Source organism: Schistosoma mansoni, chromosome 2, assembly GCF_000237925.1.
Source record: "Schistosoma mansoni strain Puerto Rico chromosome 2, complete genome".
NCBI classification, from domain to species: domain Eukaryota; kingdom Metazoa; phylum Platyhelminthes; class Trematoda; order Strigeidida; family Schistosomatidae; genus Schistosoma; species Schistosoma mansoni.
Genome location: NC_031496.1, coordinates 15023419 through 15038727, shown reverse-complemented (window position 1 = coordinate 15038727; position 15309 = coordinate 15023419). Strand labels below are relative to the sequence as shown.

The 15309-nt window shown below is 30.8% G+C and overlaps 1 protein-coding gene and 1 non-coding gene across 2 annotated transcripts in view; both read left to right on the top strand.

The window, feature by feature from the left end:
* Window positions 1-2543: 2543 nt before the first annotated feature.
* Smp_181080 (hypothetical protein) overlaps window positions 2544-15309 on the top strand; it is a gene marked incomplete at its 5' end in the record, with an annotated part of 23004 nt that continues 10238 nt past the window's right edge. The window contains 5 exons of the mRNA XM_018795808.1: window positions 2544-2566; window positions 3036-3229; window positions 4038-4516; window positions 7083-7547; window positions 11390-12392. Of these exons, the coding sequence (XP_018650084.1) occupies window positions 2544-2566; window positions 3036-3229; window positions 4038-4516; window positions 7083-7547; window positions 11390-12392 (2164 nt within the window). The remainder of the gene's footprint in view (window positions 2567-3035; window positions 3230-4037; window positions 4517-7082; window positions 7548-11389; window positions 12393-15309) is intronic.
* On the top strand, window positions 10436-10508 carry Smp_tRNA_01190_Pseudo_TTA.1.1. The gene has a single exon. It is a non-coding gene (tRNA).

The window sequence follows — 15309 nt, the reverse complement described above, 5'->3', positions numbered from 1 at the left end:
CGAGAGGGAGAGCGGACTCTCCCCCCTCTCGGCAGTACTAGGGCATTTGGATGGCACTCGTAAGTTACTAATATTTGACCACAGATGCCTTAAAAGTATTGTTCGCAACTGCTGGGATCACCGGGTAAGTAATAGTGAGGTTAGATGCAGGGTATTAGGGAATGATGGTAAATAAGTTGATGAGGCTGTGAATCTTCATCAATTGAGATGGTTGGGCCACATATTATGCATTCCCAACCATCGATTACCATGACGCACAATGCTGACTAGTTATCGGGATGGTTGGGAGAAAGTTAGGAGCGGTCATACCAAAACGTAGAATCAGTGCTTGAAGTCAATAACTTCTATTCTGAGCCATGTTGGTAGATGCAGACTACTTGGTTGGGGTCCGCGTGACTATTGTAACCAATGGTTGGTGACTCTGTGTGACATGACTCAGGATCGATCAAAATGGTGTAGGTGTATACACTCTCTTTCTTCCCTTCAGCTATGAGATTAAAATTGCTTCATATCTTTCTTTCTTCCTATAATATATCCTTATATAGAACCTTTTTTTATATGTCACCACCACTAAATTAACTACTTCTATGAATTCGGTGTTTGTCTTGTTGTGCTAGAGAGGTATGGCAACTTGGACCGATACATATATGTGCCTGGTCCTACCTTGTAGCTGACTGACTTTAAGTAAAAGCAATAGTATCGAAATTCTATGTAAGCTTTCCTCAAATGTTATTTGATCAGCAGTAGATGAAGGCTAACCATTTAAGTCTTTGAAGTGATTTCTTCCGATATTTAAAATGACCAATTTCAAGTAAATAACATTCATTATTTTACTGAATTGCTTATTTATTTATTACTTGAATAAAACTGTAAAACTATCTATCTTTACTGTATTATTCTTATTTGTATCACTAATAAATTATTTAAATATCATATATATACTTCCCTATATCATAAATGCAAATCTTCTTATACAAAAGGAATATGGAATGTCATTAAAATATTTATTAGTTTAGATGTGACTTATACCTATATCTAATAAAAATATATATCTCTATAATCAGTTGGCATTACTCATCTCGAATGCATGAATTCCTATCTCCTATGAACGAATTTTATACAAACGTACAGTTATAAAATTAAAAAGAGAAGGGTTTATTTGTTTAATCAAACTATTAAGAAAATTTTTCAGGGTTAATTTATTCTTAGTTGTCATACTAATCAGGAGATAAATTACAGTTCTAATATATATATATATATATATATATATATATATATATATATATATATATATATATGATTCAATATTCCCTAAAATATTCCGTAAAATTTTATGTTTTGAGACATATTTACTAATGTGACCGATTTAAGACTGACTGACTGATAGGGAAGAAAAATTAGGTTTAAATCATATAGAGACATGCTTATAGAGAAATCTATTCAAAATACATATTTCTGTCTAGTAATAAACCATATAGAAATCGAATTGTGAATTTTTTTACTCAAATTACAAAATATTCACTAATCAGTTTCTATCTCGTTTTATACTTCATGCCAAGAAAAATAACAATCCACCCCTTTTTTTTGTCTAACAACAAGCTCAATGATAATCCTAATAATATGAGGAAGAAAAGTAATAAAGATCGATTATTCAATTCTAATCTTGTTTAAGTATTCCTCTGCCTGTTTTCATGATCTCATTTGTTAGATTGTTGCTTGTCTTTCTGTTAACTTAAATGTCTAAACTATGATAGATACAAAAAATAAGCTTCTGATGTGAAATTTAAACACTTTCTCATTTTTGAAATATAGACAGCTCAGGGTAAGTTGATTTATTCCGTTTTCAGTGTAACCGTTGTAACGAAAAATAAATATACAACAAATAATGACCAATTATTAACTGAATTCATATAGTCTAGTTATTTATTATTTATATATAGTAGTTATCAAATCGTTTACTTGACATGGATAATTATCGCCATTTAGTAAGGAATCTTAACTCAATTTTTACAATTTTCGACATTAGTCAAAAAGATGAACATGGTACATCTTATGTATAGTTCGAAATTAGCAGTATATCGAGTTCTGTATTCTCAGTCTCTGGTCACTTCAAATGAAGCAAAAATTAAATCAAGTTTGAAATGTCACTCTTCCTAAGACAGTGTTTACTTCTTATTGAGCAGTAACAATTATGAAGGAACATGCAAACATAAGTTCAGCAATATTCATTCCGTTACTTTTAACATCAAATTCGATAAATAAATCAGTTCAAAAAGAGCATTCTTTTACAGATAGATCACAGGTCGACCCTAGCTAGACAGTCACCGAAAATCATGAAGGAATGACTGATCACAGACACAATCTCTAAACGGATTAAACCTATAATATCCAAGTCTCTCAGTAAACCAAAGAAAGTTTGAAACACCGTGGTGACGCCAAATATTTATTATCATCATAGTTTTATTTTCTACGACATCTAAGTCAGTCTTATCATTGAATAAGCTAAAATAACACCATTAAATGTTTTTTCTAAAAATTTCCACATGGGATTCTATCAAAATAAATGGTAATTTTCTGAAGTAATATTGAGTTTTTCGGTTAATATCTCAGTTTATCGACGTTTTAATTAACCATCAGTTGGTGCTTGTACAGAATTGAAAACTTAATTCAATAAATGAAAATATACAAAAAGTAAACAGGAATTCCGCAGATGATTTTTTGAGAGGAATCTATGTCAACTTGTTTCTTTTGTTTACTAAATTAGTGAAATCCAAAGATTAAAGTGTTTTAAATCTATATAAATGAATCTCTAAAAATTGAACTACTTAACTGGTATATATATATATACTCCAGATTATCACATAAAAGACATGTATAGAAATGGAAGAAAAATAGATAGATAGCCTCCAGAAAACAAGTATTTTCAACAGTAGCCAGTTGTTCAGAAAACTACTAATTTAAGCCAAGTTTATTCATAGATTTTTCATATTTATGCCTATATTTATTTATTGTTTTGTTTTATCCATTTCACACAGGATAAAAGCTGATCTCTTCAATGCTTCTTTATCAACTTATCCTTCTGACAAGCAAAATATACTCAATAATATTGATACAAAGATAACATTAGCATCAACTTTACCTGTAAAGGAATCAATTATCAGTCATAATAATACCAGCGATAATTTGACAAATTACAATTCTTCATCTTTACAAGATAAAAAATGCACAAGTAAGTCAGTAGAAATAATAAAATGCTTAAAAATAGGATTTTCCTTAATTAATTAGTAATTATCAGATAGATCCTGGTTTCGAATCTCGCGAGGCGGGATCATGGATGCGCACTGCTGAGGAGTCACACAATAGGACGAAACGGCCGTCCAGTGCTTCCAGGTTTCCATGGTTGTCTAGTTTCAATTGACTCATGATTTCAATATATATAATTGGTAATTATTCAAGTATTATTCAACATGAATTTATATATTCGGGCATTTATTTTACAATATTCATATAAATTTTGTTAGAGAGATAAGCTGAAAGCATGCATCCGAGATATATGAGCGTCATAAAACTTCGTGTCCAACAAGTTCGTATTCGATGTAATTTCACTTGTGAAAGAAACGACGTCATACAGTCACTTCATGAGCTTAAACGTGTTTCTTTCACTCAGAAAGAGTGCTACAAGGCATGGTGCTATTATCTGGTGAAATATGATATATGTAATTTTTGTACAATAAAAGTCTTCAAAATAAATTTTAGTAGTTAATTTACTCTAATAAGCAACTATGGAAAAGAAATGGATGTTTATATCTGGGTGGTTATATGATGTTGGGAGCTTGGCTAATACATATTTGTGTCAGGCTCTACAACGGCCATAACTTAACTAATATTTTCCACTCAACTTTATACTTAAATGATAAGTGGGAAAACTTCATTATGTGCAATGATAAATAAACTCAGACAGATTTAAGATGAAATTATTAGTAAGACTTTCAATCTTCCACAACTTAGTAAAACGTTATTCTCTTTATAACTTTCAGTGAAACAGGATACACTAACCACTTCTCAACCAATCAAAATACAGTTACGTGAAGAATCTAAAGAGTGTAGAATCAAGCAAAAATTGGATCTTATGAATGCATCAATAAGTGAACAGAATTACAATAAATCTCATTTCTTACAAAATTCTCGACCACATATATGCATGTCACCAAGATGTCCACCAGATGGTGCGGCAGTTCATGAAATCTCTCCATCCAATCTCAGTAAATCAAATAAATCTGTCATTTATGAAAATTTAATTGATAGATATTTATTAATGGAACATGATAATCATTTAACAAAAGAAATCTCTCCACAATCATTAGTTACTACGTGTACTGTTAACAGCGTTACAACAACACCAACTTTTATTGATAATTCCTCCAATACAAATAATCACGTGAACAATAATGCTAAAGACATTATGACACACAGAGTTTCAACTCAAAGTACTCAAACAAATTTCGACATAATGACAGTTACACCAACTAATCTTCTACACGATTCACTTTCCACTTGTGATAGTAATAATAAAGTGAGTTAAGATAAATATTACTGTGGTGGCGAGACTATAATTTATGGATGAACTAATCAGATTTAGGATAACAAGTCTTGGATTTTGAAGCGAAATTCATCCATCCATTTGGCTAAAGAGTGTTTTAGGATTTTAGCTGATGTCAGTTCGTTATGAAAACTTTATATCTAGTTCCTAACCCTAACCATCAACTTTAAATTATAATCCTTTTTCTACACACAGGTTTTTAACTCTTATTTAGCACTAGTAAGTAGGTGAACATTCTCAAGTCCACTTTAATGTCCCTTAAAGGTCGTCCACAAATTGTAGTCTCACCACAATTTTATATGAACTAATAATATTCAAAATATTTCTGGCCTGATATATATATAGTTTGATGTAATTATTCACAGATTAAATTCTGATTGCTCATGACCCCAACGATACAATATGAAGGAAAAATGTAATTAAGTAGAATGTTATTTACATTCATCTTGTACTTGAAAAGACTATCTAACATAATTAAGCTATTTGGCACATCTAACAATATGATCTACTGTTAACCAATGTATTTCATTTAGCTAGGTTAACTACTTCGAATGTCAGTATGGTCACCCAAAATATAAGTAGTCTTTAATATTAGCTACAATCATACGAAACTTACTCCACTCAGTATTAATGACCTGTATAGTAATTATGTTTAGTCGTTAGATCAATTAATGAAGTGAAAAACACTGTTTCAATACTTTGCTTATCTCAAACCAAAGCGTAAGTTTTTTTCGCGCAACATTTACCTCAACGGACTTAATGATGAATAACGTTTCTTTAAATATTTATCTTACGACAATAATTAGATCTTCAAACAATTCACTTTTATAAAGATTCTCATATATGTTCACTAATTAAGTGCTTAGTAAAAAGTAGTTAGTGGATGCCTCAGATTGAATAGCTCATTGGCAACATTTCTGACTGACACTGTGAGATACTGATTCAAATCTAATGATGAACATCAGTTCCCTTAAAGATGAAGAAAACTTATCAATGATGAGTTTCAAACTCATATTATATAAACACATATTCACTTCCCTCTTTAGTTTTCAATAAGTATTTATTGCAGCTACTTTTGATGAATGACTGAATGAAGAATTTGGGCTACTCTAAATATTTTAGTTCATTTCGAAATGTACATTTACATTCTACACGACTAGTTATTTTGAATATTAACTTACGAGGATTTGTGAAGATTATGGAGTTTTCATAGTTTGAATCTTAGCCTTATCTTAGCTAAACCAGTATTGAAAACCTGAAATCACTTGAAGGCCGTTTCACCTAGTACGTGTCTCCAGCAGTGCGTATCTATGATGCTGACAGAAATCGAATCTATGATCTTCGACCTTTCTCAGGAACCCTTAACGTCTAGACCGTCTAGACGGTATTCAATAGTGTACATATATAACATTAATCAATTCTACAGTATTAAGTAACCCTCATCCATTGTCTGAAATTGATGAGTCAATGATGCATACTATTGAGATGTCCTGTTCGAAGATGAAACGGCTGTTCAGTGTTTTCAAGTTTTCATTGATGATCTAGGCAAATTCAATACATGGTTTAAGCTAATGTAAATGTACTTGCAACTTCAATGTTGAAAATATATTCCATCCAGTTAACCTTAGATATGAAGCATACAAGTCAAAATGATTAATAATAGCAAAGACTTAATCACAAAAATGTTGAAAACATATATATGTATCTATATATGTGGGATAAAAGTTAAAAAAAATTACTGTCTCATGGGAACTGAAAAATTTAACCATTCTCAATAGACCACCAGAATAAATTACTAAATATCATAATGATTTTGATGAGAATTATAACTTTCAATAATCAAATCAACATCTATAATGATATATGAATGTCTAGTTTAACAGAATCAGTAAAATAAAAAAAAAGAATACACTTTATAAACTGTCAAGAAATCTAATAGAACTGAGATAATAATTCTCATATTTTACTTCCTGACTATATTATTACTAATCTAATGATTATGAACTGATTCTTGTGTAGATTAGAAATGATAACTGTAATAGGTAGACTAATACTAACTTATACCTATAGGACCGTAGAAAATACAATAAAGCAACTAAACAGAAAACGAATCTGTATATAACAAATAAATAAACAGTTTAATGTGATTCATCAATTTCTATAACAGTATACATTTTCCAACAACTTTAGATGTAGAGAATTATCTACTTCCCTACAAGATATAAGCCTGTTTAATTATCGTAGCAACCTTTGTTTACTATATATAGTCCTTAATCTATTTGAATTAGTGTGAAAAATTCATAGTTTCATTCCATATATTTTAACATGGAGAAAAGCATTTCAATTCTTAGTCACAGAGTTAGCTGATCTATAAAAGTAGCGATTATTACTGTTTAATTACGATAAATTAGTAATCTAATTTAAGTTAAAACACCGTTATTAAGATATTTAATTATAATTGTGCATTTTTACTTGATTATAGAGTCATCTAACCTCAGAATCGACTAATTCTTATCTGTCCCCATCCAAGAAAATTGTAAATATCCCTACCCAACCTCATTCACCAACCGATACAAATACTTGGTTCCCACCTCCACCTCCAACACCACTTCGAGATTCGATAATGAATTCTACAAATGTTGATTTGAAAGCACCGCACTATCATGAACATTGTCGTCCAGATGAAGTTCGTTCATTAGTTATGGACAAAATTTCTGATAAATCCTCTAATATCATTACTAATTTAAACGTATCTTCAATTTCTGAATTAAACTGTTCAACACAAATTAGTACGTCTGTTGCTTCAATAACAAATTTAAAATTATCCTCATCTCCACCAACACCACCTTTACCTCCACCGTCTTCCCCACCCCGTCCACCATCAGTTCCTCCAAGACATCCAGCTACTTCATTACAATATAAAATAGAACTGACAGATTTACCGAAAGTACGTGAATTCTAAATTTTGTAAATGGTTTGTTTTCTGTTTTTTTCCTGTTTCACTCTCTTAAGTTAAAAAAACGACTGTCAGTTTAATGACAATTTTAATAAATCTATTCTTAGTATTGTCCACTGACAAAAATAAGCTACAAAATAGATCGATAAAAAACAATAAATGAATCACTTTTATATCAAGAAGTATCCATACATATGTATATCCTGTTTTCTATAGAAACTATTAGAAATAAAAATCGATTGCATAATTCATTTATGTGTAATGTAACTTAATATGAATATTCACTAAAGAAAGATTTGAAAAAAAAGTTAACAAATGTTTTAATACATTTTAATGATCTGATCTGTAATAAATGGAATCATTTACGAATAAGGGTTTAAATTTTGTTTTGAGAGCTGCAACTAATCAATCTGTTTGGGAATATGGACATCCTGAGCGAAATGACTTGATATTGTCACCATTCACAAACATTTTTAATCACAGTTGAATTGTAGCTACCAATATAATCCAGAATACGCTTTTAGTCTCATTTGAGACTCGTTACCCAGATCTACCTGAATCTTAGTGCTGCTATTCTCTGCAAAATGATTTAAAACTTGACAAATGAATAACCCTTCTCCATTTCACATGACACTGACTTTCCGGACTCAGTAAATAAGTAGATAACTAACTGCTGCTTCAAGTGAAAAGCAATAAGTTTGAATTCCCGAAATGAACATCAACACCGAAATGCAAATATATCCATCTGACAAGTTAAAATCAGGATAAAAAAACACGTTCCGGATTCCATTACTATCCACTATCCAACTTCGCTTAAATAATAAAGAACAATATACCAGTTGTTTAGTTGTTAGTATGGTGATTTTCTACCATCAAATTCTGATAACAAATTTAATTATTTTGACGATAAGCGCAACTCTACTACTTTGATGACACCGAAATACAGGTAGTAAACGTTTAGTATATGAATAATCTGAAAGTTATTTCGTTTTTTTAAATCAGTTGTAAGAAACACAAAATTAAAATGGTCAAGTTACTGTATCTTTTGTGTTGTGTTTTTTATGTCACATTTTGCACTCAGTTTCGTTTTTAAACTCATTAGAAGGCATTTGCTTCATTATAATATTTTAAAGTAACGTACAGCCGTAAATAAGCTACTGTAATGTTGATCTAAATTCCGATCTCTACAATCGAAGTTTCACCTATGATTCGTTTAGCCTGATTCTAGCTAAACAGTTTCAATTTCCTAGTCAGTAGTGATTAAATGTGATTGATTCAAATTACTTGAAGTCTGAATAACTAACCAATTATTGATAGTTGAACATCTTGGACCAGTTCAAATATTGCCTCTTAATGACTTTAAAATAACCTTTAGCTTCAAAAAAATTGATCGTAAATGTAAAAACTGTAAGTCATTACTGTTTCGGAATTATTATTTCAGAAAATAAAGTAAACCAACTAACTAGAGTTTCTTTATTTTTCAGCAATTATCCTATTATTATACATTTGAGTTGCTCCAATGTTTCCACATCTAGTTACATATTGTAGAGTCAAACAATTAATTGTATAGAGGCCTCACTGAGGGTTACCTGTAAAAAAGTTAACCCAATGAAATTCAGAGCCAGTTTCTGTGGATAAAGTCCTTTTACTGTTTCCTGCAATCATTATTTACTTCTATAGTTAACGAAACTGAAATAAAGATGGAACGTTATTCTTTCTCATAATTGATCATACAGACAAAAAAATCTTCCCTTCATCGTGTTTTGATAACTATACTCCTTATCTCATAGAAGTGAACAAACTAATTTTAAGAAAAACCATCATCGTAATGGATATGGGCTAGTCCTTTATTAATTAGCCTGAACATTGAATTTCATCGGTAAAACACTAGTTTCTTTAGTATTCAATAATTAAGCTACTGTACTATATAATCGATCAACTCATTAGCATGTGTATAGTCAACAAATAGGCGATGATTCATTTCTTTTATTGATAAATTACCTCCCAAGAACTAGAGGAATCAGAAACATTGAAATACAATCAATCATACATATTAATTTGCTCACTCACTCATTCACATATAAACACCCATACATAGATAGACGAATAAAAATAATAGTAACACAATAAATCAATATCCCACTAATAAATATAAATCTATCATCACTGTAGTTACTTTACCCCAAATTCTAGTACTTGTCAACAACCAACAATCTATCATTAATTAGTTTATTTTCCACGACAGTAATTCATTTCAATAGGAATAATAAAACCTATACACGCACAAACACAGATACAAGAGAATCAAAATAGACTAATGGAATCAAGGAGAGTAAATAAAAAGCAATCTAATGTATTTAATTTATTATTGAAGCTGTAAACGATTAAAGCAATAGTTGATTTATTCAGGATAATTCATCCTATAAACCAAATCATTGCTCATTAGAAAGTAATATGATTAATCAGCCACGTAGAAATTTACCTAGGAATGTTCACCTAAGATAGAAAGCATAAGATTTACTGGATGGGACCTTAACATCATGCTCATTATACAAGATCAATTCAGACAGTTTTTCGTTTAGATTCAATTAAAAATTTCAGTATATATTTCATTGTTATTATTTTTATTATTATTATGCAAATAACACTTTAAACTTTTTCTAAAAATCTAACACAAATGTTCAAAAAAACGGAACAACAATCCATCTTTGCTTACAATGCTTGTGAAATAAGGCTATATCAAGGCAATGCACACAGTAAGCACATATGCCAATAAGAGACTGACCAGTTGGAGTCCTAAACATCAATGGGAAGATTTAAACAAACAATACCAAGTGGATTCAAACTTCACCCCATTGTACAAGCAAGTGGCTATCAGGACTCAGTAGCTGAGTGGATCAAGCGATGGCGTTTAAAGCGAAAGTTACTGGGATCGAATCCCAGAGTGATACAGGTACATCCAGCTGACGAGCCCCAAATAGGACGAAACGCGCATCCTGGATTTCACTGCAAGCCACTATTCATCTTTGCTTACAATACTTAACATAAAATATTTTTTCACTGTTAAGTCTCTTTTATAATAGTGACATCCTGTCATCCGTCGATCAAAATAATTCTAATTATGACAAGGAAAATCAATTCAAGTGTCGCTTTTTTTTACAAAATAACTGTATAAAACATCCATCATCCTCTATTGCCAAACACATAATCGAAACAGGCCATAAGATTTATCTTAACTCGGCTTTTGTGGTGTTGTATAAAAATGTAAAAGGGCGTATACTAAGGTTTATTGAAGCCTTAGCCATAAGAAAATTCAAACCCCCTTTGTGTATTCAAAAACAGTTTGTTCTCTCTTTAAACCTACCCTGGTAATATATGCTTATTATCCAGAGTGATTAGGTGTCAAATTGTTTTCACACTATTATTATTATGATCCTTGTCTACTCTTACTCCCCATTTCCAGTATAGTTCACCTTTTACTTTTATATGTAAATATTCTTAACAAGTGATAAGATTGTTCGAAATGTATAGCGCTAATATATCACATAGTTCTGATAATCTTCGTCTTCTTATTACACTATCGAAAGTTTATAAAAGGGACTAATTGCTTTAAATTGTATAAAACAAATTCAAACTTTAAAACCGACAGTGTCCGTCTATCATTATCTATCCTCTAGGTAATTCAAATAAATAAAACTTTCCAATGCCGATTGACAGACTCTTTTCAAGTATTGATATTCAACTGATTTTTAAAAACATCTGTATACTGATTGACCTGCCTATTTATTATTTTCAATCTATTCAGCATTACTAATTAATTTTTAATCTTGTAGACTGTATCTGAAAAGGCAAAGAACAATAGTGTTTCGGAGAAATCGGAAAACAAATCTCATCAAAACTATCCTGACACGAATAACACATTATCAGTACAAACACCTTTGAGAACATCATGTAAAAATTCCGCCACAGCTTACATTCCAAATAAACAGAGTTCAATTTGTCAATCAGATAAATTATCAGATTCTTCCGCAATGAAAATTGGCAATGAAACCAAAATATTAACAAATAATTCCTCTGAGATGACAGAATCTAAGGCACAATCAGTTTCAGCTAGTGATCTAGATGAAAGAAACAAAGATTCAACAAATTATCCTCTCGATGGAAGATCTGTTGTTCCATGGGATTCGAATCAAGAAGACACCACCGTCTTACTTTCAGCCACTTCATCACAAAAAACACTTCAAGCAAATGAAACGGATATAATTAAATCAACGTGCATTATTTCTCACGCTCCAACAATAACTTCTTCTACTTCATTCCCTGATAAAAGAAATGTCAACTGGGCATTTTCAAACCAACATATTTCTTCTTATCCTTTAGAAAAACTAGATTCACTTAATCTTGACTCAACAAACCCTGTTTTAATTAAAAAACAATCAGTAAAATTTCATGAATCAAACAGATTGCAAAATGATCAAAAGTCAAATGTCACTGTAACTAGACCAAATTTTTTATCAGATTTCATATTGATAAAATCTACACACCCTGATCAGCCATCTATTAAACGCCTTATTTCACCTGATGATTTGAAAAATGAACGTACTATTCGAAAACATTATAATATTACAAATAATCATGATCTAAATCAATCTGTCTTGTTACAGAATGAAGAACAAGATGAATTTGTACCATTTATTTATTCAGTAAAAGATCCAACACTTTTAAATCATCATAACCGAGAATTACTAATAAATAGTCATCCAGAATTACAATCAAATCAACAAATTGATGTAGCTTGGTTGAAAGCTCAACAAAGGATTGAATTGATCAATTCAAGTAAATTTATTTTAATATTGTTTTCATCTAAGCATATACTTTGGTTAAATACCTCTGTCTAGTATAATCCAGTTATCTTGAGTTTGAGTTTGTCGAGATTGTTGAATTTCATTGAAATCATGAACCGACCAATGTTGCTTCACAATTGAAAACCTGGAAGCACTGGATGACCGTTTCGTTCCAGGATGGGACTCCTTAGAAGTGTGCATCCGCGATACTACTTGAAAGATTCAAACCCTAGGCCTTTGGTCTCTCACGAACGCTTCACCTCTAGATCATTGAGTCGGTAACCAACGGCGTTAATATCTTCCCTCAACCATTCCACTACTTAATAATAATAAAGAGTAAAATATTAGGCCATTTGGTGCCTGTGTATACAGGTTTACGTAACTTCTACAGGATGTGAGTGTATAAAAAAGATCCAGAAACTACTGAACTAAAAATAGATTAAAATATGAATGGAGTAGGCTAGCTAAAATAATTGTCTCGTTTTGATTATTGAAATGGGAAGGCATTACGTTAATTAAAGGAAATAGCATAGAGAATAAATAAGAACGAAAAACAAAGGATCTGAAGTATAATTTAAGGAAAATAGGCATTTTCAGTTGCTTAAGTGTATGAACTGAAAATATAATAAACAATAATGATAACATTTTAGGTAGTTGGAATCTTGAGTCAAATGAAGTTAGGCCGCCATAGAAAATCTGGAAGCAGTGAACGGCCATTTCGTCATATTGTGGGACTCCTTAGCAGTGGACATCCACGAAATATCAACTCACTGAAGACATTGGTGAGTGGTTGCTCAATTTCGTGGATTGGTTGAAGTTAGACACTAACACCGTTGGATGCCGGCTTAGTAGTCTAGTGGTTAAGCGTTCGCGCGTGAAACTGATACGTCCTGGGTTGGAATCTCGCGAGGCGGGATCGTGGATGTGCACTGCTGAGAAGTCCCACAATAGGACGAAACGACCGTCCAGTGCTTCCAGGTCTAGCTTCAATCGCCTCATGATTTCAACTATATAAAATTACTAAAATGTCCACAAACCCCTTTCTGTTAATAATGATAACAAAACAAATTCAAACACAAGAGATATTTCTTTCTTATATAGAATTTAAGCTTCACAAAATGTATGGCCAAAGATTATGATTTTTCAACAAGTTGAAAACAAAGAAATATTGATTTGTTTAGAAAACATTTGATGAATAAACTTCAAATCGATATGTGGGTTAGCTGAGTTGTCAAAATCAACTGAATATTTGAAGACTAAATGCTTAACCTCTTTTCTCTCACTATTGTACATACAAACTAGAATCTGTTTTTATAAACATGTTGAAAACAAGCTCTAACTGAAGCAAATGAACCTAACATATACAGGAAACAGTTTCATGGTTGTAAACATTAGATGAAGCTTAACCATGTACCAGTTTTTTTGTGTCATTTCATATAAACTATTCTGAGGTTAGAAGAATATATTTGTAAAATCTCAGCGAATGAATTTGAAGTAAATCCTTGAAAAAGCTTGGACCAGATTGCTAGGCGAAACGTGGGATTTACTTCAAATTCATTCGCTGAAATTTTACTAATATATTATTCCTATTTAATGTCTTACATCAACTTGGTGCCCAAATACTACGAAACTATTCACTCTAATTTAGACGAAAGTTCTTATATATTTTGAAGTAAATCACAAGTTTGATCATTTTTACATTTTGGATTCATATAATTATATATCTTCCTCTCTACCCCCCCCCAAAAAAAAATTTATGTATCCTTGTGTTTAAATTATGCGGTTTTAATAGACTATAATTTGTCATAAAACTTTTGTTAAATGTTATATGGCTTCATTTACTCATAAAATTGATTCTCACATCATCATCATCATAATCACCATGATGTAATTTTATCTTTATATAATTGGTATAGTTTATTGAGAAGATCAAATGACCATGGTTTTCATTAATGGTTTTGCATTAATTTGACATCTTATACAACTTTTAAATTTAATATACTACTATAACATAGTTGAAAGGGTGAGTCAACTATTAAAATACTAAATCTCCACAAAACCCCTTCTGATAATACTATAACATACTTTTATCGAATATGATCATAATCAGCATTAAAAGTTGTTTTCTCTATTTTAATAAACAGAGTATTCTGATAAATTTTGATACAGAAGTAAGTAAATTAGATAGCTTAACTTAACTTATACATATACACATACATATATGCATAGATACATCCATCCAAATTGTAAATATCTCCATATGTTACATAATAAGAAAGAAAGAAGGAAATGTTACTTTTATTTGTTTTTCTACTAAAGAAAATATTCATGTTTTTTTTTAATAATTGATATAATCATAAATGAAATGTTTATTCCATGTAAGGTAAGAATACTTATTTCAATAATTCAGTAGTATTATTAAAACATAACAACATATGGATGATAATAAATAACACTAGTAAAAATGTTCAATTTTTTTAAAAAAAAGAAACAACAGTTAAACAATACAATCTACTTAATTGAAATAAGAATGTTCATTAATTTTAAATATATATTTCTTTCAATTAACCATAATTAATCAAGTAATAAAATGTATTTGTTTCTTTGTGATCATTCGATGTGGTAGTACATATAGATATATATACGTTAGAATATTGTAACAATTGTATATAATAAGTAAGTAGGTGAACACATGTAAGCTCTAAGACTTCATCTTATTCCACTTATTTCTCTACAAACATAGAAACAGATGTTATAAGCAAAGATGGATAGTGGCTAGCAGTGGAATCCAGGACGCGCGTTTTGTCCTATTTGGGACTTGTCAGCTGAATGTACCTGCATATCAGAGTTGATGTTCACTCTGAGACTCCAACCCAGTATCTTTCGCTTCAAACGCCATCGCTTTATCC